At 38.4% G+C, this 23149-nt stretch overlaps 1 protein-coding gene across 1 annotated transcript; it reads right to left on the bottom strand.

Moving 5' to 3' along the window:
• Positions 1-661: 661 nt before the first annotated feature.
• On the bottom strand, positions 662-13367 carry CDK1 (cyclin dependent kinase 1). Its single transcript, XM_059899421.1, has 8 exons — positions 13297-13367; positions 11152-11213; positions 8655-8811; positions 7709-7832; positions 5127-5297; positions 3779-3942; positions 3527-3668; positions 662-773 (listed from the first exon to the last, which is right to left on the bottom strand). Exons 2-8 carry the CDS (start codon positions 11186-11188, stop codon positions 675-677), a joined length of 894 nt encoding a protein of 297 aa, XP_059755404.1. The 5' UTR covers positions 11189-11213; positions 13297-13367; the 3' UTR covers positions 662-674.
• Between the last annotated feature and the right edge of the window lie 9782 nt (positions 13368-23149).

Raw genomic sequence — 23149 nt, 5'->3', positions numbered from 1 at the left:
ATAAATTTTCTAAACTGTTCTCCCCTGCTGTGGACAGCCCTTAATCTCTGACTGTAAAACTTAGCAAACTTTGGCATACGCTAATGTTAGTTTTATAAGTTTACTAAAAACCTCTCTAAATTTAAGCATCAGTTCTCAAATCTGGATAGTTTTCTCATCTGAATGCCTAAACATTTAGGTCACGAATTGAAATACCAGTAGAAAAATATTCATCTTTAGGCAGGTTGTAGAATTACCACATGGCAAGAAACTGACAAGAAAATTTAAACATTCAGAACATAAAAATACTTCAAAGCATTATGAATTTTCAACCAGGCACACTTTCCTAAAGTTTAGTATTTCCAACTACAGGAAAAGCAGACTGCTGTAGGATTTTAGATGATTTAAGCTAACTCAAATTTTTCCCAATTCCTGACATCAATACTAGATTTATATAGTTTTATTATAGTAACAAATAGTTGTTACGGTGGGATCTACAAACATATACAGAATTATTATATTTAAATTCATATAGAACAGTATTTACATTTTTAAGTTACACTTTTGAAATCAGAAGATGAGGCACAGCTTAAGTTTTACAACAAAGAAAAGAAAAATACACAAGACAAAAACAGTTAACAGTAAAAATACAGCTATCTGTTCTCGACACAACACATGGAAACTCTGTCAGAAAGCTACATCTTCTTAATTTGATTGTCCAAATCATTAAAGTATGGATGATTCAGTGCCACTTTGCCAGAAATTCGTTTGGCAGGATCATAGACTAACATTTTCTGTGGGAGGAAAAAGATTTTTTAAAAGGTTATTTAAGAAATAAACCATTTAAAAAAATCTCCAAAGCCTTACTTTTCTACCAATAAGCCATAAGCTAATAATTTTAATGAAAAACTACTAAATGAACATTTCTGTCAGTTTAATACCAAACCACATAAATGTCCTACTTCACCCCCTAGCTCTAAATAATCTATTCCTTAAATCATAGATATCTTGATAACCTCTTTTTGCTATAAATTATGGTTTAAGACACAAGCATTCAGATAGCTTTAAAACCAAGGCATAAATTTAAGAAAGATTATCTAGTTAATTATATTTACTTTGAGAATTAAATGGCCCTCTGAGTTATTTACAGCATTCCTGAAGTGGTGGCAATTAACTATAGAGGTGTCTAATGTAGTTTCCAGCAAGTTCCAAATAAAAACAAAACCAGACTGCAATGTGTTATAAACATAGTTTAAATGAGTCACTAAATGAATTATGGTCAGACAACCTAGTATTGAAGTTTATTTACACATTAACAGAAAAGGCCGAATAAAGTTAAAATTTATCTTAACGAAATATTATTAATCTTAAAGAAAACTAAATCAATAAGCAGACCCAGAGATACTTTTACTATCTAGTTACCATTTGAGCTCTTATTATATAGCTAGCACTCTATTAAGTGCTTTGTACGTTTCATGTTACTTAATCCTCACACAAAAAAAGGTAGGAATTAGTCCCACTTTACAAATAAGAACTTTGAGGCTCAAAGAGGTTATGGAACCTGCCCAAGTTCATAGAGTTTAAGAGTGATAAAGCTGAAACTTGAAACCAAGACCGACTTATGATTTACAGCAGTGATTGTCAACTTGGTGAGACTTTGCCCCTCAGGGGACATCTGGCAATGTGTGGAGACATCTGGGGTTGTCACAACTAGGGGGCATGTGTTAATGGCACCTATGGGACAGAGGGCTGGGGTGCTGCTAAATAGCTTACGATGTACAGGACAGCCTCCAGCAGCAAAGAAGGAGCCAGTCCAAGATGTCAACACTGGCTACACTAAGGAACCGTGATTGACAGTACGATTTTCATTTCGTTAACTAAAGTGAAATTCTTCATGTTCAAGAATCATGGAAGTTAAAAAGACAGACTGGGCCAGGAATACAGAAGGCCTTTTACATCTTATCATCAATATTAATGTACAAAATATCTGAGTGGCAGTAAAGGATCTTGGACTGCACTTGTAAGCATTTGGGAACTCTAAGCTGAATTTGGTGGCATGATTTATAAATTGTGAAGGGGCCCAAAGATCAGTTAGAACATGTGTATGATGATATAGCAGTAGATTTTTTCCTTTGTTTAGTAACCTGTCAAAATCTTTTTTTTTTTTGCAATCACAGTACCTGAGATTCATAAAAACTAGTCCCTTCTAAAATCCCAGTATTGGACTTCCCTGGTGGTGCAGTGGCTAAGAATCTGCCTGCCAATGCAGGGGACACAGGTTCGATCCCTGGTCCGGGAAGATCCCACATGCCGCGGAGCAACTAAGCCCGTGCCCCACAACTACTGAACCTGCGCTCTAGAGCCTGCGAGCCACAACTACTGAGCCTGCGTGCCACAGTTACTGAAGCCCGTGCGCCTAGAGCCCGTGCTCTGCAACAACAGAAGCCATGACAATGAGAAGCCCGCGCACCGCAATGAAAAGTAGCTCCCGCTCACCGCAACTAGAGAAAGCCCGCGTGCAGCAACGAAGACCCAATGTAGCCAAATAATAAATAAAAATAAATTAAAAAATAAATTTAAAAAGAAAAGAAAAGAAAAGAAAATCTCAGTATTTAAATACTGTTCTAAAACAAATTTCCTGAGGCAGGTCTAGGACAATTTTTTATCCTAACAAATTTTTTTTTTGTCTTGTTTTTAAAGAACACAACTGTTTAGTTGGGAACAGCAACGTTACAGACGGGAAAGGTTTTAAGAACTACATTTGTCCTTCTGCTAACCGGTCTGATGTGGAAACGAGGCAAAGTGAGAAATGGGAATTCATGCAGTAAAGACTTTAAAAACTAAAACGACTGTGTCTAAACTAAAAAGCAGTAAATACTGAGACAAAAAAGCTGGAGAGGAAGGCCACTCCAAGTCCGCAACTTAAAGGTTTATTAACCTCATCCTCTCCTTCAGAGTATCTACAGCTACCTATCAGATTAAAAACAAGTGAACAAGGGCTTCCCTGGTGGCGCAGTGGTTAAGAATCCGCCTGCCAATGCAGAGGACACGGGTTCGAGCCCTGGTCTGGGAAGATCCCACATGCCGCGGAGCAACTAAGCCCATGCGCCACAACTACTGAGCCTGAGCTCTAGAGCTTGCAAGCCACAACTACTGAAGCCTGTGCGCCTAGGGCCCATGCTCTGCAACAAGAGAAGCCACCGCAATGAGAAGCCCGCGCACCGCAACAAAGAGTAGCCCCCGCTCACCGCAACTAAAGAAAGCCCACGCGCAGCAACGAAGACCAAATGCAGCCAAAAAAATAAATAAATTTATATTAAAAAAAAGTGAACAAATGCCAAATCCTCCTCTCAAAACCACTAGTGTTTTGCATATCTAAAATGGAGCTAGTAATGTGCTCGCTTCGGCAATAAACATAACAGACATGATAGTTATGTGCCTGGCTCAGTATACAGTGGTTTTCTTCCTATTTCCTATGTGAAAGAAAGAATTAAGTACATTCAGAATCATGCACAGTGTTAAAGTCAATATAAAGGGCATTCCTTACCGAGAGCAGATCCAAGCCATTCTCATCCAAGTTTTTGACATGGGATGCTAAGCTTCCTGGTTTCCACTTGGGAAATGTATTCTTATAGTCCTGTAAAGATTCCACTTCTGGCCACACTTCATTATTGGGAGTACCCAAAGCTCTAAAAAGCCACAGCAAAACAAAAACTTATGGTTAAAGTATAAACATAACTCTTGCTATATACATGTTAATTTAAAAGTTCTTAATAGCTCAAGTATAAAACGAAAATACCTGAAAATTCTGAAGAGTTGATCAATTTCTGAATCCCCATGGAAAAGTGGTTTCTTAGTTGCTAATTCAGCAAATATGGTACCTATACTCCAAATGTCAACTGGAGTTGAGTAGCGAGCTGACCCCAGCAATACTTCTGGAGATCTATACCAGAGTGTTACTACCTATTACAAAGAAAATATCTTACTTGGAATAAATGTGGCATGTTAAATTACCTAAATGTAAACATTTCTATTTCATTAGGACTGTCCTTCAGAATGCTGCTTGATTGCCTCTGATAATAGTGTTTAAAAGTCAATTAACTATACACAATACTAAATGTTAGATAAATAATGAAGTATTTCTAAGCTATATTCATTAGGGGGGAAAAGAAAAAGCACACCAAGTCTTTTCAAATCATTAAAATGCGAGGATCAAAATAGTCAAGATAGCCATCACTTACAAAAAAAAAAAAAAAAAGCCCAATGATAATGGATTTGGGGTTGACACTGTACAAGTGCATGTACCGATTACATGCTGAAATCACAACTAAGTCAAACAACAGTTTATTAGTGGTCTAGCACCAATCTACTACTGTAGCATATCTAATTTATCACACTGGAGGTCAGTGGCATATGTTTAAGCCAATGGAAACCAAATAATCTTTATTTATAGAGCCATGGGAAAAATGATAAAAAGGAATAATTAAAAGAAGCCGAAACATCTGACCAGATCAGCACTGTCATTAAGTTTTGATCTGGAGGAAGTCTTTGGGCAGAAGGGTAGACAACTCCACGGAAGACAAGGTTTCCCAATAATCCTTAGCTATGTGAGTCAACATTCCCTTTCCCTCCAGAAATAGCAAACAAAATGCCAAGTCACCAATATAACACAGACAAAACTTGGTTATATTTAGAAGCTTCTAAATGCATCTGAAATAGTAGCACTTAAGCAACAAAACCTGTCTTTTAACCAATCTTATTGTTTCAAGAGAGGATCCAATCAAGAGACAGAAATCTCATGGTAATTTGAATGGGGAAAGTTTACAGTAAAGGATTAGTAACTACAACAGAGGATTGGAAGATTCAGAGATTGACTAGTAAGAATAATGACTCCTTCCTGTAATGCCTCTCCAGCACCCTCTACTGTCAAAGAGTAACATCACAGCAACTGGCAAAAGAAAAATAATCAAAAGGTTCCAGATACATCTTCACATAGCAGGCAATGAAGGATGATTTTGAAGCAGAGAGGCAATAAACCGATACTGGCACAGAGTGGAAATCTTTCTGATTGAGTATTTCTTTCTTGACTTAAAGAATATAGAAAACAATCCAGCAATCACACTTAACAAAAGCACCAAAAACCATACCTCATGTGTATATACTCTAATAGGTATTCCAAAAGCTCTGGCAAGGCCAAAATCTGCCAGTTTAATTGTTCCTTTATCATCAATCAATAGATTTTGAGGTTTTAAGTCTCTGTGTAGAACTCTTCTAGAGTGACAAAACACAATCCCTTGTAGGATTTGGTACAAATAACTCTGGAAGAAGGAACCATAAGTTAGAAACTTAACCATACCATTTAACGATTTTATAAATAATCTTGGTGGCTTTCTTTCAAAGACATAAGAGATTATAATGCGGAGAAATAAACAATTTACCAAAAAGTTCTCAGGCCATTTGAGACTAACAGGAAGTATTTGGGGATGGGAAGCCCATTTATATAAGGTATCATGTTTGTATACCTATGACAAAGATATTCACCTTATGGGCACATCTTTATGAACTCACTTATTCTTCTTTTACTTACTTTGGTCCCTAATTCTTAAGTCATAAGTTAGTTTTCTATACAGAAATTTTCTTAAACTTTTGTTTTATATAATTATAGCAACTCTATTTCTACCTTGAATAAGGTTAGCCTTTTCCATTTCAGTCTTTTATCTTTACATATTCATTTCCTCTTTGGAGACATTGGTCACAGACTCCAAAAGAAACAACAAAGAGAATATTATGACTGTGTATTTAAAGAGATACAATTATCGCAAAATGCTGTTTGGTAAGTTCAGAGAAGTGTTTTAATAAGATACTTGTTGCCAAGACAATGTAATTGGCGTTTGAAGCAACATGGATATTACAGAAATAGAAAATATACATAGTTACAGTATTGACTTATAAAGTTCAAAATTATAAAATACATAAAATCAATCAGTTGGAACAACTGGCTAGCCATTTGGAAAAAAATTAAGAACCCTCGTTCTTACACCAAAATAAACCTTTGATCTATCTAGAATTTAAGACAAAAGTAGGGGGTGGGGGTTATCTACTAGAACTACTAGAAACATTGTCATGTATTGTTCTAATACATGTGATCTTTGAGTGAGGAAGACTTAAATAAGACATAAAAAATCTCAAAGTCCAAAAGTCATGCACAAGATTGTTAAATTATAAAAATTACTAACGGTGTACTCCATTAACAAATCAAAAGACAAAAAAAAGGAATAAAAGAACTATTATCAACATGTTACAGATAAGAGGCTCTTAGAAACCAGTGAAAAAATATCCTAACAGAATCATCAGTGAAGGGGCTTCCCTGGTGGCGCAGTGGTTGAGGATCTGCCTGCTAGTGCAGGGGACACGGGTTCGAGCCCTGGTCTGGGAGGATACCACATGCTGCGGAGCAACTAGGCCCGTGAGCCACAATTACTGAGCCTGCGCGTCTGGAGCCTGTGCTCCGCAACAAGAGAGGCCACGATAGTGAGAGGCCCGCGCACCGCAATGAAGAGTGGTCCCCGCTTGCCGCAAGTAGAGGAAGCCCTTGCACAGAAACGAAGACCCAACGCAGCCAAATAAATAAATACAAATAAATAAATAAATAATAATTAAAAAAAAAAAAAGAATCATCAGTGAAGAATATGTATAGGCTGTTTATAAAATGTCTAAGAAATGAAAAAATGTTAAATGACATGCAAAATGATATTAGTCTTTTTCACATAATAGATTATTATCAAAAAGATTGATAAAAACAAGTTTCGACAGTGAGGTATTAAAAGAAAATACACACCATGATGTTTAAGAGTAAATTGCTCTAATATTTTAGAGGGCAAATGGCACTCTCTATCAAGATTTTAAGTGTAAATAAACATCTTCAACCCATTGATTCCACCTGTGAGAATCCATCCTATAAAGATGTATAAGAAGATATAAAGATATTCACTGCAGCACTGATCATAAGGGCATGAATCACCAAGCTGGAAAACAATTTCAATGTCCACCAGTGTGGAACTGGTTTACATAACTGTATCAAAAATTAGGAAGACATCTTGAACAAAATGGAATTGAAGGAAAAATCATAGTGGGGATTTCCCTACGAGGTGATATTACAAGGAATACTCATTACAGTTACGTTAAGATATAGATGGATGTCAAAAATAAATAATGTTTCTGAGTAAAAAAAAAAAAAAAAAAAAAAATTAGAAAGACAGGTAGACCTATGGTCAAATGTTTTACATAGAAAAATGGAAAGTAATGCATATATATATATATATATATATATACATAATCCCATTTTAATAAAAACAGTATATGTATACACACATACAAAGTTGACATATGAGTATCTCTAAGATTACTAATAAAACAATGGCTACACAGGGAGATCAGTTCCGTGCTTTGTGACCACCTAGAAGGGTAGGATAAGGGAGAGTGGGAGGGAGACGCACGAGGGAGGGGATATGGGGATATATGTATATGTATAGCTGATTCACTTTGTTATACAGCAGAAACTAACACAGCAATGTAAAGCAATTATACTCCAGTAAAGATATTAAAAATAAAAAATAAAAAAAAAAAGAATGCCTACCTCTGAGGAGAGGTTTGGTAGAGATGGTGTAAGGATAATTACACTTTACATTCACAGTGGAAAAATACTAATAAAATTAGGCAAGATTCTTACCTTAACAAGTGAAGGATCCATGAACTGACCAGGAGGGATAGAATCCAAGTATTTCTTGAGATCCATGGAAAGGAATTCAAAGATGAGATATAACCTGGAATCCTGCATAAGCACATCTTGAAGACTGAAGAATAAAATAATTATATGAAAATTTAAAACTCTAACATTTTTGACCTCTCACAAAATAAAACTATTTCTACACATTTCACAGTTGCTGTTACATAAAGCAGGGCCATAAGAAATCTTACTATCCTGCTTTGGGAAAGAAGAGGGGGTAGCTTCCCTAGTGGTGAAAACCGTAGCACTAAACTAGAATTTGAGAAAGGAACCTCAGGGCAGCAATTGAAAATTAAGTCATATTATATTAGGCGCTAAGTGGCAAGCGGCTTCTACTCCAGAAGAACGTTTCTAGGTTGACTGCTTGTTGCTCAGAGCTTGTCTTTCCATTGAGGTAAATAATAGAAACAAACCTTAGAGCAGTATCTGACCTTACTAGTTGCTCACTATCTCTCGCCCCAGAAAAATGCAGTTAAATCCTAATTTGGAAAGATGCCAGTCCAAATACTTAGAAAGGAAAGCTTTATCTTCATCTGACCTATCTAACTGTCTCAGGTCTCTGATTAAGGAGTCTTTAAGCATCAGAGCTCTCAGAGTGGGAGCAGTGTCAAAGCTCTGTGAAAAGGACTTCCTTTTCTCCCTTGACCAGTTTACCCTGATTTTCCAGCCCCCACTACTAATCTTTATCACCAAGCTCCTCTAACTCTGTTCCTGCTTTACCAGCCTCTTTTTTTCTATGCCCAGCATTCTCAATGAACAAAAATAGTAAGGTTCTAGTCAGCTCAGCAAGGTTAGACCAGAAATTAAGCAAATATAAAAGTTTCCACAATGAAATTCACATTTGAAATAGTATGCGGAAAATGATTCAGATTCAGATATTACACCATACCTGACTATATTTGGATGACGAAGTTCTTTTAATAGAGATATTTCCCGAATTGCAGTGCTAGGAACTCCTTCCTCTTCACTTTCTAGTCTGATTTTCTTCATGGCTACCACTTGACCTGTAGTTTTGTGTCTACCCTTATACACAACTCCATAGGTACCTGAAATAGACAAAGTGTCTGCTATGTGACAACCTCCACAAACTAAAAAAGATTTTAAAAATGACTGAATCCCATAAGGTGTCACATGATAGAAATATCTGCTGTGGCCAGATAGGAAGCATCTTAGTCATAATTATACCCTCATCACTTCCAAAACAACACTGAAGGTAACTAAAACCTATTATGTCTGTAGTTTAGAGAATTCATATAGTCATCACAGGTTTCCCATACGTTTAAATTACCAGTAATTTTCCAGCACATTTTAGAGAAGAAGGATCGTTTGCAGATTGGAATGTATCTCCTGTCAAATATCCTACCTGGCAACAAGGTAGGCATAAAATACAGTGTAAAGATTTGGGCTCAGGAAATATTACTAACAGGAGTCACTGTGACACTTTCAGAAAACTTTATAGAGTGCTTCATACACTTCAAATATATAGTCAACAATCCTCATCTAGAAAAGAATGAGGATAAAATATTTTATTAAATATTTGATCTATTCAAGCTCATATCATCTACTATATAGCAGAAAGCCTCACGTCCATTTGGAAGTTGAGGACACTGATTCTGATATATAGGCTTCAGATAATGAGCAACAATGTCAATATTGACATTGACAGGGATCCTGGAGTGGATCCCACTCAGGAAGACCAGTCATTTGCATAATATAGTCAAAGAAACTGTTAATGGTAAATTCAGAACTTTTTTTTTTAAGTATGCTTACCTCTCCCTCAAGTGTACAACATTCACCTGGTCCTAAAATTTACTCATAACAACCACTGATTAACTTACAGCAAACACTAGATATGCATTTAAAAAAATATATTTATTTATTTGGTTGCACTCTTAGTTTTAGCTTGCTGTTTCCTTAGTTGTGGCACGTGGGCTCCTTAGTTGTGGCTTGAAAACTCTCAGTTGAGGCATGCATGTGTGATCTAGTTCCCTGACCAGGGATCAAACCCGGGGCCCCCGCATTGGGAGCACAGAGTCTTCACCACTGTGCCACCAGTTAAGTTCCTTGATATGTACTGAATTGAGTTTTAGACATCACAAGTGCTCTATGTCTCTCTTCTGACTCTTTTTGAACCATATCACTTCTCAATGAACTACTGGAATAGAGCTCTAGTTAAACAGAGCACAGTGATTCCACTGGTTAATTACCAAAAATTATTTGTGACATACAAGGTATGCGCTCTGAAATGAACTAAGCATTATAAAATTTTAAAATGTTCGATATGGACAAGTTATGGAGACTGAACGGTAAAGAGAAAAACCCTTGATCAACAAATGTTTACAGAGTGCCTACTAAATGCCAGCTAAGGTTCCACATCATGGATATAGCTATGTTCTCTACAATCTAAAAAGACATTTCCTTAAGGCAGGAAGGAGTTCCAAGACTAATGTAACAACACTCAGATTTTTGTTATTCAGAAGAAACCAGAGAACAACTTTGTAATAATTGAAATAAGAAAAGTCTGGATATATTTAAGAAATGAATTGGGCTGTCAAAAGCTCAATGTCAAAGGGGAAAAGTCAGGGGGACAATTCTAAATCAGAAGACATTAAGGAGACATTTAACCACCAAATGAAATGCATGACCCTGACTAGAACTTCAGAGTATATATGCAGAAGTATTTAGAAGTAAAGTACATAATTCCACTGCCCTAACACCCTTCCCAACACACCTACAAGATATCAATAGTGTTTTCAAAATACAAATATTGCTTTAAGCATTTAGTATTAGAAGGATGTAAGATTATTGGAAGGGGGCTGTTGGGGAGACATGTCAGAATAATTTCAATTCTCTTGAAATGTGAACATTTTTGTGTTTTATTATGTAGAGAACATATGTATTAATGCACTAATATACTGTTAGATGTACCTGAAAGACTGGATTTTTAAAAATTAATTAGTTAATTAATTTTTTTATTTTTGGCTGCGTTGGGTCTTCGTTGCTGCGCACAGGCTTTCTCTCTAGTTGGGGCGAGCAGGGGCTACTCTTCGTTGCAGTGCGTGGGCTTCTCATTGCGGTGGCTTCTCTTGTTGCAGAGCACGGGCTCTAGGCGCACAGGCTTCAGTAGTTGTGGCTCGCGGGCTCTAGAGCGCAGGCTCAGTAGTTGTGGCGCATGGGCTTAGTTGCTCCGCGGCATGTGGGGTCTTCCCAGACCAGGGCTCGAACCCGTGTCCCCTGCATTGGCAGGCAGATTCTCAACCAATGTGCCACCAGGGAAGTCCCAAAGATTGGATTTTAATGAATATTTACATGTCTTCATGTCAAGGATGTTACAGCGTCATTAAATCATTTTTTAAAAATCCTTTTATATTATTAAAACCACTCACCTTCTCCAATTTTCTCTATTTTGGTATAGTCTTCCATAGTTAATCAATGGGTATGGAAGATCCTAAAATGAGAGGAAAAGCTGATTTGATTACGTGTCACTAACTCAAAGCGTGCTTTTATGTTATTAATGAGATACTATAAGTAAAGCATTTCCCACAGTGCCTAGTGCAGTATTAATTTTCCATGAATATTAGCTATTATATTAAAACAATAGTTAGAAGGGAAAGAACTCAAAGACTCTCCCACCCTTCTTAGCTTCTGAAACATTGGAAATATTTGTATATCCTATACCAGTGTAACATTTAGCCTCTTCCAAATTAACCCTCAAATTCACACATGGATTTACCTATTCTTCCCAAACAAATCCCAGATGTTCTTTTTATGTAACACTTCTAAGGAACACCAGTGTGTGCCGGAGTTATACCCAAATATTTTAACAAGGTTATTTGACTGAATTTGTACGGCTTTATATTTTTATGAAGATAATTTAAAAAAAAAATTTTTTTTAAAGACATGAGTAGGGAGCTAAAATGTGGTCACACTGCTCATGCATTAGCGAAAGTATACATGTTTCAACTTGCTCTAGTGACAGTTTTAATCTTTCTCCTGTTGTCAGCAGTCACGTAACACAAACATGACAAAAAGTTTCAAGGTACTTTTTGTAAGGTAGGAAAGATCACTAAGCACTCTAAAAGAAAAAGTGCAATTCCACACATAAAATCTACTTATACCCTACACAAATGTCAAGAACAAAGTGAAAAACCATATACTTGAATCACAAAGAATGGTTTAAAAAAAAAAAAAAAAAAAAAGAGGTGAAATGACAACCAGATACTCAAGACTTCCTGCTAAGTCTTGGCTGGTAAGTTTGCAATGAAACAATAGCTGCAGCAGCCCAAAGCATCATTTTATAATACATCACCGATGAAACTGTATATAAAGGTCACTGAGCCTGAAGTTATATTGACCCTTAAGTTATATTTCTCACATTCTTCTTCAAAAGCATTCCAGAAATAAGTAGAGATAAATCTTTTTAAATGAACAAAGTTGCACTACCCTGGTCATCTTAAAAATGCTTTAATTTTACAAATGACAGTGGACGATTAGGATAATTCTCTTTTCTTCAATATCCAGATGTAATACGCCTAAAGCACGATGAAACTGCTGAGCTCACTTTAAACAAATAACTGAAAACCAACCCAATTCCAAAGCTTACTCTTCCACCCTTTCCTGGTTGTAACTATTTTAAATAAAGGATGCGGCCTCAGCATACCGTTTGAATGCCCCCTGTGCTACCCGTGGCAGGATGTGAAATACCAGCGGCTTAATCCACCCAGAGACCTCCAGGTCTTTAGAGAAAGCAAGACGTGCACATTGGTAACTTTAGTATTAAATAAGAATTGATTAAAGGATTTAAAAACACACGTTTCTAACTGTCGGCATGTCTTAGATTTCCACTTTTTGCCAATTCCATAGAATGTAACCACCACAAAGCATAAAATAAAAACGACGACGACAACAACAACAAAAAATTCAAGTTCTCTGGTGTTCTATGCCTTGGCTAAGTGTTCTTAAAAGCTCTAGGAGGGCTAGGGTCACGGGCACAGAGGCAAGCCTGAGAAGGCCCACAAGGTAGTTCATCCGATCGGTTTTCCGGGACAGCCTGTGATTGGGAACTGGCGTGGGTACCTGGCCCAGGTGCGGTCTTGCTTTCCACCCCCGTAGGCGAGGGCAGAACGCACCGCGGACGGGCGGGAGCTGCAGGGCCGAGGGCCGAGCCTGGCACTCCGCAAGCGCTCGGCGTCGGCCAACCAAGGCACGGAATTGGCTTCAGTCAGGACCCGAAAGCCTCCTCAGCCACCCGCGTGGCCCCAGACTGCAACACCAAGGCCAGGGCAACCCCAGCCCTGCCGGAGTAACCCCGCCGGGGCTGGGCTCCCACAAGCCTCCCGCTAGAGCCGGCCGGCGTCGCTCCCACGCCCAGGCCCCGGACCCCAGGTGAAGGCCCGGCCTGGCCGCACGCAGACCCCAGCCGCCTAATTATCACCCGGTTCCGTAATACTCCCCCTCCGAGGCCCGCGAGTCGACGCCGGCCCTGCCGAGTCGACGCCCCATAGGCATGACCCTGACCCCGGCAACTCTACCCGGCTTATTATCCCCCGGCGAAAGCAGCGGCGGCTACCACGTCAGCGGCGCTCTCCCCTGACTTCCAAGCGCCAGCTTTGAAGAGAAGTGCGAGCAGTTTCAAACTCACCGCGCTAAAGCGTCCTGGATCCACCAATAAGGTAGCCCGTAGACTTTCAAAGGAGCCAATCAGGGCCCAGCTGCCCTTAGGCTGGGCTTCCCTGGTGGCTAGAGCGCGAAAGGCGGAGGAAACGGCGGCTGGAGAAAACGCAGGAGGGCGGGCGCCCACTGAGTCTGAGCGCAAGCGCCGTCTTTCATTCCAAGAGAGCGTCGTCTTACTGTTTCTAGACATCAGAAACCTGCTGTTCGCTCTGGGTTGTTTGTTTTCCCTCCCAATATTGGCACAATTAAAATTTATTGTGCTCAAATAGGTCATCACAAAAGCGATACTACATGTAATCCACATCCCATTACTTTCACTTCTAATACTTAAAGCTAGTGTATATTTATGTTTTTCTAAATTAATGATTCTCAGGCTGGGCCAAAGGAGCACATTTCGGTTACCTTAAGAAGGAGATAACAGAAAGCTAGGAAAGATGTCCTCAATAATGTAAAGAAAATTTTCCTATATATATAGATATAGGACTTAGATACCTTTTTTTACATTACACACACATATATATGGCTGTGTTATGTTTTTACCTCACTTTTTTATTTTAAATTTTTAATCTATTTAACATTTTATTTAAAAATTAAAAACAAAATTTTTCTTTTTTAAAATTTTAAAATATTCTCACATCAGAATTTTAAATGTTCTTTAAAACACAAAAATCTGCACTTCCGCGGGGGAAGAAAAAGAGATCTAAATTACACTTTAAATAATACAGTATCTCCAAATTCTTTCGTTGCCCTCCACTGTATCCTAAAGAGAGATTACTGCACTTGAACGTCATTGTGAAGTCTTTAAGAAAATAAAAAAGTAAACTAGAACTGGGGATAATAAGAGTCTTTGCACTGACTCTAAGGGACCTAGAACAAAGATTGATTACCGTGACCGCTACAATTACATATTAGATGACCCAGATTAGGATAAGCAACGGAACTAGCATATCACATGCATTTAAGTGTTTAATACCTTGTTACACAAGGAGCAGCATCTGTCATCTGGCCGTATATGTGGCACAAACACTCAGCCTTGGCAATTTTGTGCTACTCGGTAACAGAGGCAGAGCATTTGGGATTCAGGGTGGAAGTAGGGGATTGGGAAATCTTGGCCTGAACCTAATAACTTTTAAAACTTATTTTTAAAATCCCAAATTCACATTTTAAATAAAAATCTGCCCCAGAGAAGTGCTCTAGAGAAGACTCTCCTCTGCTAGTCTAAGATATTATTTTTAACTAATTTTAACAAATAAATATATATATAGCTTCCTCTCTGGGAGGCCTAAGCAAGGGATTCAATTTATATCATCTAAAAACAGCTAGTAATTCATTACATACATTTTACATTCAACATAAAGAAGACCACAAGCTTCCATAGCTCTGATGCTAGATTTTTATTTAAATTTAACTCAGGGGGAATTTCCTGGCCATCCAGTGTTTAGGACTCTGCACGTTCACTATGGTGGACCTGGGTTCAATTCCTGCTCGGGGAACTAAGGTCCTGCAAGCCCCGTGGCAAAGCCAAAAAAAAAATTTAGCTCCGTTATCTCTCTTTTTTTGTGTGTGTGACTTGTCTTTTTTTGTTTGTTTTTTGTTTTGGCCGTCTTTCTTTTTAAAGTTTCAGGGTTATTGTAAATTCAGGCTATCATCTTAGCAAATACAGTTTATTGTACATTGGGCCAACTTCTATTCAGTGTCACAAAAAATAAGTCAGATACTTTTCCTGCTCTAGGTGTTGGGGGTGGGAGAACACAACCATTACTTATAATTTGCTTCTGGCACTGAGGTTGTACGTTCTGCTACAAGCCGATATGAAAACACAGAGCAGGAAATTACTAATTCAAGCAGAAGATGTGACATTTGAAGGAACACTGGAGAAGGAATTGTGGCGTGGGCCTTCCACGCAGAGGAAGTTGCATGAGTAAAGCACTGAAGTCTGCCCAAATAATTCAGGGTGCCTGCATCAGAGGGTGTAGGGCTCTTTATGTGATAAACAGGGAAGGGAATTTGGAGTCAGAATCTTGAAGAGCCCTGAATACTGTTCTAAGGGGCTGCTCAGGAGACCTACAGCCTTGGCACAATATTTTAGACCAATTCTGGAAGTGGCGTGGAAAAAAACTAAAGAAGAGAGGATGGAAAGGCATGTGCTCCCCTAAGTTCCATATTTATATTTTGGCAACCTCCATTTAGAAGGGGGAAAAAAAAACGATCCATTGGCACTGCACCTAAGTTTTGTTTTGTTTTGTTTTGAGATATAAGCGTTACTGTGAACTGAATTATGTTTCTCTCCACTACCCCTTCTCTCCCATCCATATGTTGCAGCCTCTGGCTCAGTGTGATGTTATTTAGAGATGGTGCCTTGGGAAAGAAATTAGGTTTCAATAAGACCATGAGGGTGGAGCCCTCACTGTGGGATTAGTGTTCTTCTAAGAAGAGACACCAAAGAGCTTGGTCCCTCTATTTCCTCCGTGGGGGGACACTGCTAGAACGAGGCACTATCTGCAAGCCAGGAAGACAGCTCTCCCCAGATTCCGACCATGCCAACACCTCCATCCAGCCTCCAGAACTGTGTGAAATAAATTTCTGTTTATCCCACCCGACCTATGGCCTTTTGTTATGGCAGCCTGAGCTAAGACAAGTATTTTTTCCGATAAAAAAGTTTGAGGAACGTGCTTTTAAATACATAAAATACCCTGGAAGGAGATGCAACAAACTAATAACAATGCGCCTGTGTGGAGTGGAATAGTGCCTGGGGCACAGAGATGGGAGGGAGGCTTTGGTAGCTTTTGAATTTTGAACCATATGAGTGTATGGTTCAAAACTCAAAAGCTAGTCACCTTAGTCCAAAAATGAATGAAAGAGTAAATGGATGAATGTATGAAGGAATGCATGCATGAATGAATCTTGCCAAGGCCTCTTTTGCTACTGGATAAAATTCATAGAAGTTTCTTCAAAAAACGTATCCAAAAGGAAAAGACTGTTCCTTTACATTAATTCAGAAAGTAAAACAGCGGAAAAAAGCATGACACATAGTTTCAAAACCTTTTAATCACAACTGAAAACACTGAACACTTATGGCTGTTCCTCAGTTAGACATTTCTCTGATTAAAAAAAATGGGTTTTTTTATAAATGTTTCAAACAATTCCATAATAAAAGTGTGTCACATACCATAGAGAATGAAGTAAGAAAGAGAAAAACAAATATCGCATATTAACGCATATATGTGGAACCTAGAAAAATGGTACAGATGAACCGGTTTGCAGGGCAGAAACAGAGACACAGATGCAGAGAACAAACGTACGGACACCAAGGGGGGAAAGTGGCGGGGTGGGGGGTGGGGCGGGTGGTGGTGGGATGAACTGGGAGATTGGGATTGACATCTATACACTAATATGTATAAAATGGAAAACTAATAAGAACCTGCCGTATAAAAAAATAAATTAAAAAAAATAAGTGTGTCACATACAATCTCCATGCCTCCACCCTCATTTCCTAAACAAAAGACAGAGGGATCACTGCTAACATTTTGGTACTTTATTTTTAAAAATTTTTTATTTTTAAAAATTTCCCTCACCTATTTCACTCATCCTCCTACCCCCCTCCCCTCTGGCAACCACCTGCTTGTTCTCTGTATTTATGACACTTTCTGCTTTGCTATATGTGTTCATTTGTTTTTTAGATTTTACATATAACTGAAATCTTACAGTGTTTTTCTTTCTCTGTCTGATTTATTTCACTTAGCATAATACCCTCTAGGTCCATCCATGTTGTCGCAAATGGCAAGATTTTATTTCTTATGGCTAATATTCCATTGTACATATATACCACATCTTCTTTATCCATTCATTTCAAGATGGGCACTTAGGTTGCTTCCATATCTTGGCTATTTTGAATAATGCTGCGATGAACATAGGGGTGCATATATTTTTTTGAATTAGTGTTTTTGTTTTCTTTGGAAGCATACCCAGAAGTGGAATTGCTGGATCATATGGTAGTTCTATTTTTAAATTTTTGAGGACCCTCCATAAATGTTTTCCTTAGTAACTGCCCTAATTTACATTCCTACCAACCGTGCAAGAGGGTCCCCTTTTCTCCACATCCTCACCAAGACGTGTTATTTGTTGTCATTTTGATAATATTCATTCTGATACCTCACTGTGGTTTTGATTTGCATTTCCCTGATGATTAGTGATGTTGAGCATCTTTTCATGTGCCTGTTGGTCATCTGCAGGTCTTCTTTGGAAAGATGTCTATTCAGGTCCTCTGCCCATTTTTCAATGGCATTGTTTTTTGTTTTGGGGGATTTTTAAATCAAGTTTCTTTCACATATGAGGTGTTTGTACTAATACTCTGAGTTTATGTCCTACAAACACAGCAATTATGGAAGATTCTAATTTACGTGATTCTAAATATTCCAGATCCCCCAAATTGTCTGATGCATTTATAATTATTCATGCTGTGTTACGAGTGTGTTCCTAATACAAGAAAAGTTCATTTTAGTGGAGATAATGATACACTACAGTATGGAAAACTCTCTCTTTCATTGCTTCTACCGTATCCTTAAGAGAGATTTCTGCGCTTGAACGTTATTCTTAACTCTTTAAGAAAATAAAAGGGGTTTCCCTGGTGGCGCAGTGGTTGACAATCTGCCTGCCAATGCAGGGGACACGGGTTCGAGCCCTGGTCTGGGAAGATCCCACATGCCGCGGAGCAACTAAGCCCGTGCGCCACAGCTACTGAGCTTGCGCGTCTGGGGCCTGTGCTCCGCAACAAGAGAGGCCGCGATAGTGAGAGGCCCGCGCACCGCGATGAAGAGTGGCCCCCACTTGCCGCAACTGGAGAAAGCCCTCGCACAGAAACGAAGACCCAACACAGCCAAAAATAAATAAATAAAATAAATAAAATTTAAAAAGAAAATAAAGGAGTGAAACAGAACTGAGGATAATGAGAGTCGTCTGGTAAGGTTTTCTCTTTGCACTGATGGGACATGTAGATATAACTTTACACATCTGATAAATGGAAGAATTTTCCACAGATTAGCTTTGCCCCTATTACCCACTACCCACTTATTTCCAGTTCAGGTAACATCTCTTGCCCTGTATCTTCATTTCCAGATGCCTGGAGAGTGAACAGAACGGATGGAAGGAGTTGTCCCGGAAGCTTTTCTTTTTTCTTTTTCTTTTTTTTTTTGTTTCATGGATATATGTTCTTTTCTTCTAGATTATTTATTTATTTATTTATTTATTTATTTATTTATTTATTTATTTATGGCTGTGTTGGGCCTTCGTTTCTGTGCGAGGGCTTTCTCTGGTTGCGGCAAGCGGGGGCCACTCTTCATCGCGGTGCGCGGGCCTCTCACTATCGCGGCCTCTCTTGTTGCGGAGCACAGGCTCCAGACGCGCAGGCTCAGTAGTTGTGGCTCACGGGCCCAGTCGCTCCGCGGCATGTGGGATCTTCCCAGACCAGGGCTCGAACCCGTGTGCCCTGCATTGGCAGGCAGATTCTCAACCACTGCGCTACCAGGGAAGCCCCCGGAAGCTTTTCTTATATTAGGACTGCTGGGAGTAACTTGGAAGTATTAGATACCACTCATCCTGAACTAAATATATCCTTAATTCAACGTCTCCTGAGCTGAATCTCAACAGTGTTCACGGTCCTGCCAGTGTCACAGGACAGGTGGAGAAGTGTGACTGCCTGAAAGTTGAAGTGGAAACAGCAGCCTTAACAAACTGTGTTCAAAATATCTTATTTTATACATTTTACAAAGACATGACCATGTGAACACCTCTCTCAGAGCCCTGGAAGGGGCCTGTGCAAACACAGGATCCTGATATGTAAGTTTCATGAGATTCATGGTGAATTTAACTCTGAAATTGGCAGACAATTTCATACATATTTGGAGCCAAGAGAAATGATCAGGGCTGTTGTTTTAGCTGAATATCTGAGATACCTTTGATGGTGTTTTATGAATTCCTAATGTCCCTTAAATTTCACAATACTGCTTATGCCTAAGATAGGCCCTTCTGCCAGAACTAAAAATTTATAGTGACAAGTAATCCTTTAAATAGTTATGTTTGAAAAGTCACCTCAATAAACCAGGGCAATGGATTATGATTAGATCTTTAATCAGTCGGTTAAGGAATTAATGTAAAAGACCATTTTCTAATGGTGTCAAACAGATGAGGTTCTATTTTAACTCAATAAACTGTCATCTGGAATGATACAGGGCTGGGATTTCACATTATGAAATATTCTGCTTCAGGTGAAATGCTTACTATAATTGCCAGATTCCAAATAGCGAAGTTACAGTTACCCCTTCTTACTGCTAAAATGATACGTAAACATTTATTTACTCTATCTTTAAAAAACAAGACAGGCACTTCAGAGCCTTGTAGAACCCGAGGGCCTCCCCATGAGCATCAGTTGTCTGGCTCTTGTCTGTGCATCGGTTTATACCTGATGTGAGAGTGAAGTACGACAGCAAATTAAACTCTATCGGCTCCACTCACCAAATATTTGAGTTTCTTCTGTTTGTCTGGAATTATTTGGTGGCTACTAAAGATACAAAGATGGATTAGATATCTGTTCTTATTGAGCTTGACAGGAGGGGTCGAGATAAGAAAAATGCACCAAATGATTATACTTCTTTTATGCTAATTAATTAAATACTTTCCTTAGGCTGGTACTTTGAGCCTAGTACTGAGGGAGTACAAGGTAAAGTGATTTACATTCGAATAAGGCAAAAAGAGAAAGATATTCACTGTTTCAATAACATTTGATAACTTTATGAAGGCCTTATTGTGTCCCAAGCACTAGCTTAAATAATGGGCATACAAACAAGAATCAAATGCAAGCCCCCAAACTTCAGACTCCAGATGGGGAAACATATAAAATGAAAAAATTTCAAAGAGGAAAGTAGAGCGTTTTATTCAACAAGACAAAACAAAAACTTTTTCCTACCCCAGGAAACAGTTTTGATTTCTTCCACAGCCAATCCCAAACCAAACATCCAAAATGAAAAGTAGGAGGAAAGCCATTCAAGAGACACTGTCCTGACCAAGAGCCCTTCTGGAATGGCTGTGCCATCACAGTTAAAAGCTCAGGGTCCCAATGTCCATAGCAGTATTATTTACACAATAGGCAAGACACGGAAACAACCTAAATGTCCACCGATAGATGAATGGCTGGAGAAGATGTGGAATATACATACAATTGAACATTACTCAGTCATAAAAAGAGAATAAAATAATGCCATTTGCAGCAACATGGATGCACCTAGAGATTATCATACTAAGTGAGTGAAGACAACTTAGTATGTGAAGTTCACATACTAAGTAAAATGAAGACAACTATCATATGATATCACTCATAGGTGGAATCTAAAAAAAGATACAAATTAACTTACTTACAAGACAGAAATAGACTCACAGACATAGAAAACAAACTTATGGTTACCAACAGGGATAGCAGGGGTGGTGGTGGGGGAATAAATGAGGAGCTGGAGCTTAACATATACTGACTACTATATACAAAATAGGTAAGCAACAAGGACCTACAGTATAGCATAGGGAACTATACTCAATATCTTGTAATAATCTATACTGGAAAAGCATCTGAAAAATAAAAGATATGTATATGTATAACTGAATCACTTTGTTGTACATTTGAAACTAACACAACTTTGTAAATTAACTATACTTCTATTAAAAAAAAAGAGCTCAGGGTCCAAAGGTCACCTGGGCTCAAATCCTTTTAAAACCTGACTCCTTCCCTTAACTTCTCTGTGGCTTTGGGCAAGTCACTTCAATTCTCTGTGTCTCATTTACTCAAATGATGAGAGTAATAGTACCCAGTTTTGAGCATGAAATGAGGTAATCCATGAAATGTCTAGTTAGATCAATGCCTCGCCCACAGTAAGGACTTCACACATAGGATTTTCCTTGATTGTATTGATCACTATCTCTCACAAAATTAGCTCTGGGGGTAGATACTGGAACAGAGACTTGAGTAAATTGCTATGGGGTCACAGGAGAGTTGGGAAAAAACAAAACTGGGGGAGGCAGATCAGGCTTCATCAAATGACGTGACCCTTGCATTGGGTTGGGAAGGAAAGCTGATGTCAGTTTAAATGGCAACTGAAGGGGAGACGCCTGCGGAGAACATCCAGGCATAGCATATGCAATAGACGGCATAGCGTCAGAGGTACCCAGCTTGCGTGAAATTGGTGAAGGGAGCTTGATGATGCTGAATAAAAGCACATTTGAAAAAGGTCTTGAAATATGAGCACAATCCTGGCAAATAGAAATGAAAGAAGGAAAGTTGGTGGGGTGAAGATGACTGCACGGGTGGTAAGGTAGGCAGAAAGGAAAATCGTAGGGCAGGCACGGAGAACACCCAGCAGTGAGATTTGGCTGGAAGGTGGGGTGTGACAGGAAGTAAAGGGACAGGAGAGGGGAAAGGAGAGCTGGATTTACATTGTGAAGACTTTTGGAAGTCACTGTGGGGAAGTGTACCAGCAGCACTTCCAACAGCTCAAAGGGAAGGAAGGACTGAAGGTTTTTTCATTCATTTGAGCAGGGGAGTGATAGGATCGCATTTCCCCTTTAAACAGACTAATCTGGCAATATTTTTCACAGAGGATCAGTGTGGGAAGAGAGTGGAACAAGAATGTCAGTTAAAAGATAACTCGTTCCAGGAGTTCATCATATCTATCTAAGGCTGGGACCAACTCTGTAAAGCTGAAATTTATAAATCTGTGTGTGTGTGTGTGTGTGTGTGTGTGTGTGTGTAATCTGGAAGCAATGCTGTAAGGATATTATGACTATGGTTCCACTAGAGGGTAGTAGAGACAAATTGGTAAAGTAGATGAAGCTGTTACCATCTCTACCTGTTACAAGCCAAGTGTTTTTCTTCTTGTCTATATTTTGTAATGGTTGTAAGCTTAATTCAGTCATTCCATGGCTAAGAAAAATATGACAAGTACATTTAGTAGGTTGTAGCTCTAGACAAGTTAGTAAAGTCAAGGTACCCAATTTTTAGAAGGTGATATAGCTGGGTTAGCAAGACCAGAAAACTAGTTGGTATTTAGTTAGCCTCTTCACAATAACCAATATCTCATTATGACCTTGAAAAGAAACTCTTTTTTTAAAAACGTGAACCAAAAATATTACAACCAAGTCTTTTATTGATTATAGTGAAGGAAAAAGAAGGAAAAGGAGAAGAAGAGGAAGAAGAAGAAAGAGGAAGAGGAGAAAAGAAGAAGAAAAGAAAATTGGTAAAAGTTAATTCTGGTGTGTTCTCTTAGATAATTGAAGTTGGAAGAAGCATATTTTTAATATACTCATTTATAGATAATGTCTTAAAATATATATTGCTATGTTGTATATATTGCTATATTTTATACACATACACACATCCTTTTGGAAACTAATATAGCCCTGAAGAGCTATAATACCCATACTTTTTTTTTTTTGTAAACTTAGTATTTCCTCCAACATTATTTTATCACAAGTAAAACTTTTTAAATGAATAAAAGTCATATATTTGAAAAAGCTTATTACAACATTTTCTATAATAACAAAAATTTAGAGCCAACCTAGAAGTCTAATAGGCAAATAGTTAAATAGGCGAATTATGATATTCCCCCCCTTAATCAAATACCACACACCCAAACACATACACTATGATTGCAAGTTTATAAAAGCATGAAT

The sequence above is a fragment of the Balaenoptera ricei genome, chromosome 16, assembly GCF_028023285.1.
Source record: "Balaenoptera ricei isolate mBalRic1 chromosome 16, mBalRic1.hap2, whole genome shotgun sequence".
NCBI classification, from domain to species: Eukaryota; Metazoa; Chordata; class Mammalia; order Artiodactyla; family Balaenopteridae; genus Balaenoptera; species Balaenoptera ricei.
The sequence above is the reverse complement of the archived record's forward strand: the minus strand, read 5'-3'. Positions and strand labels throughout refer to the sequence as shown.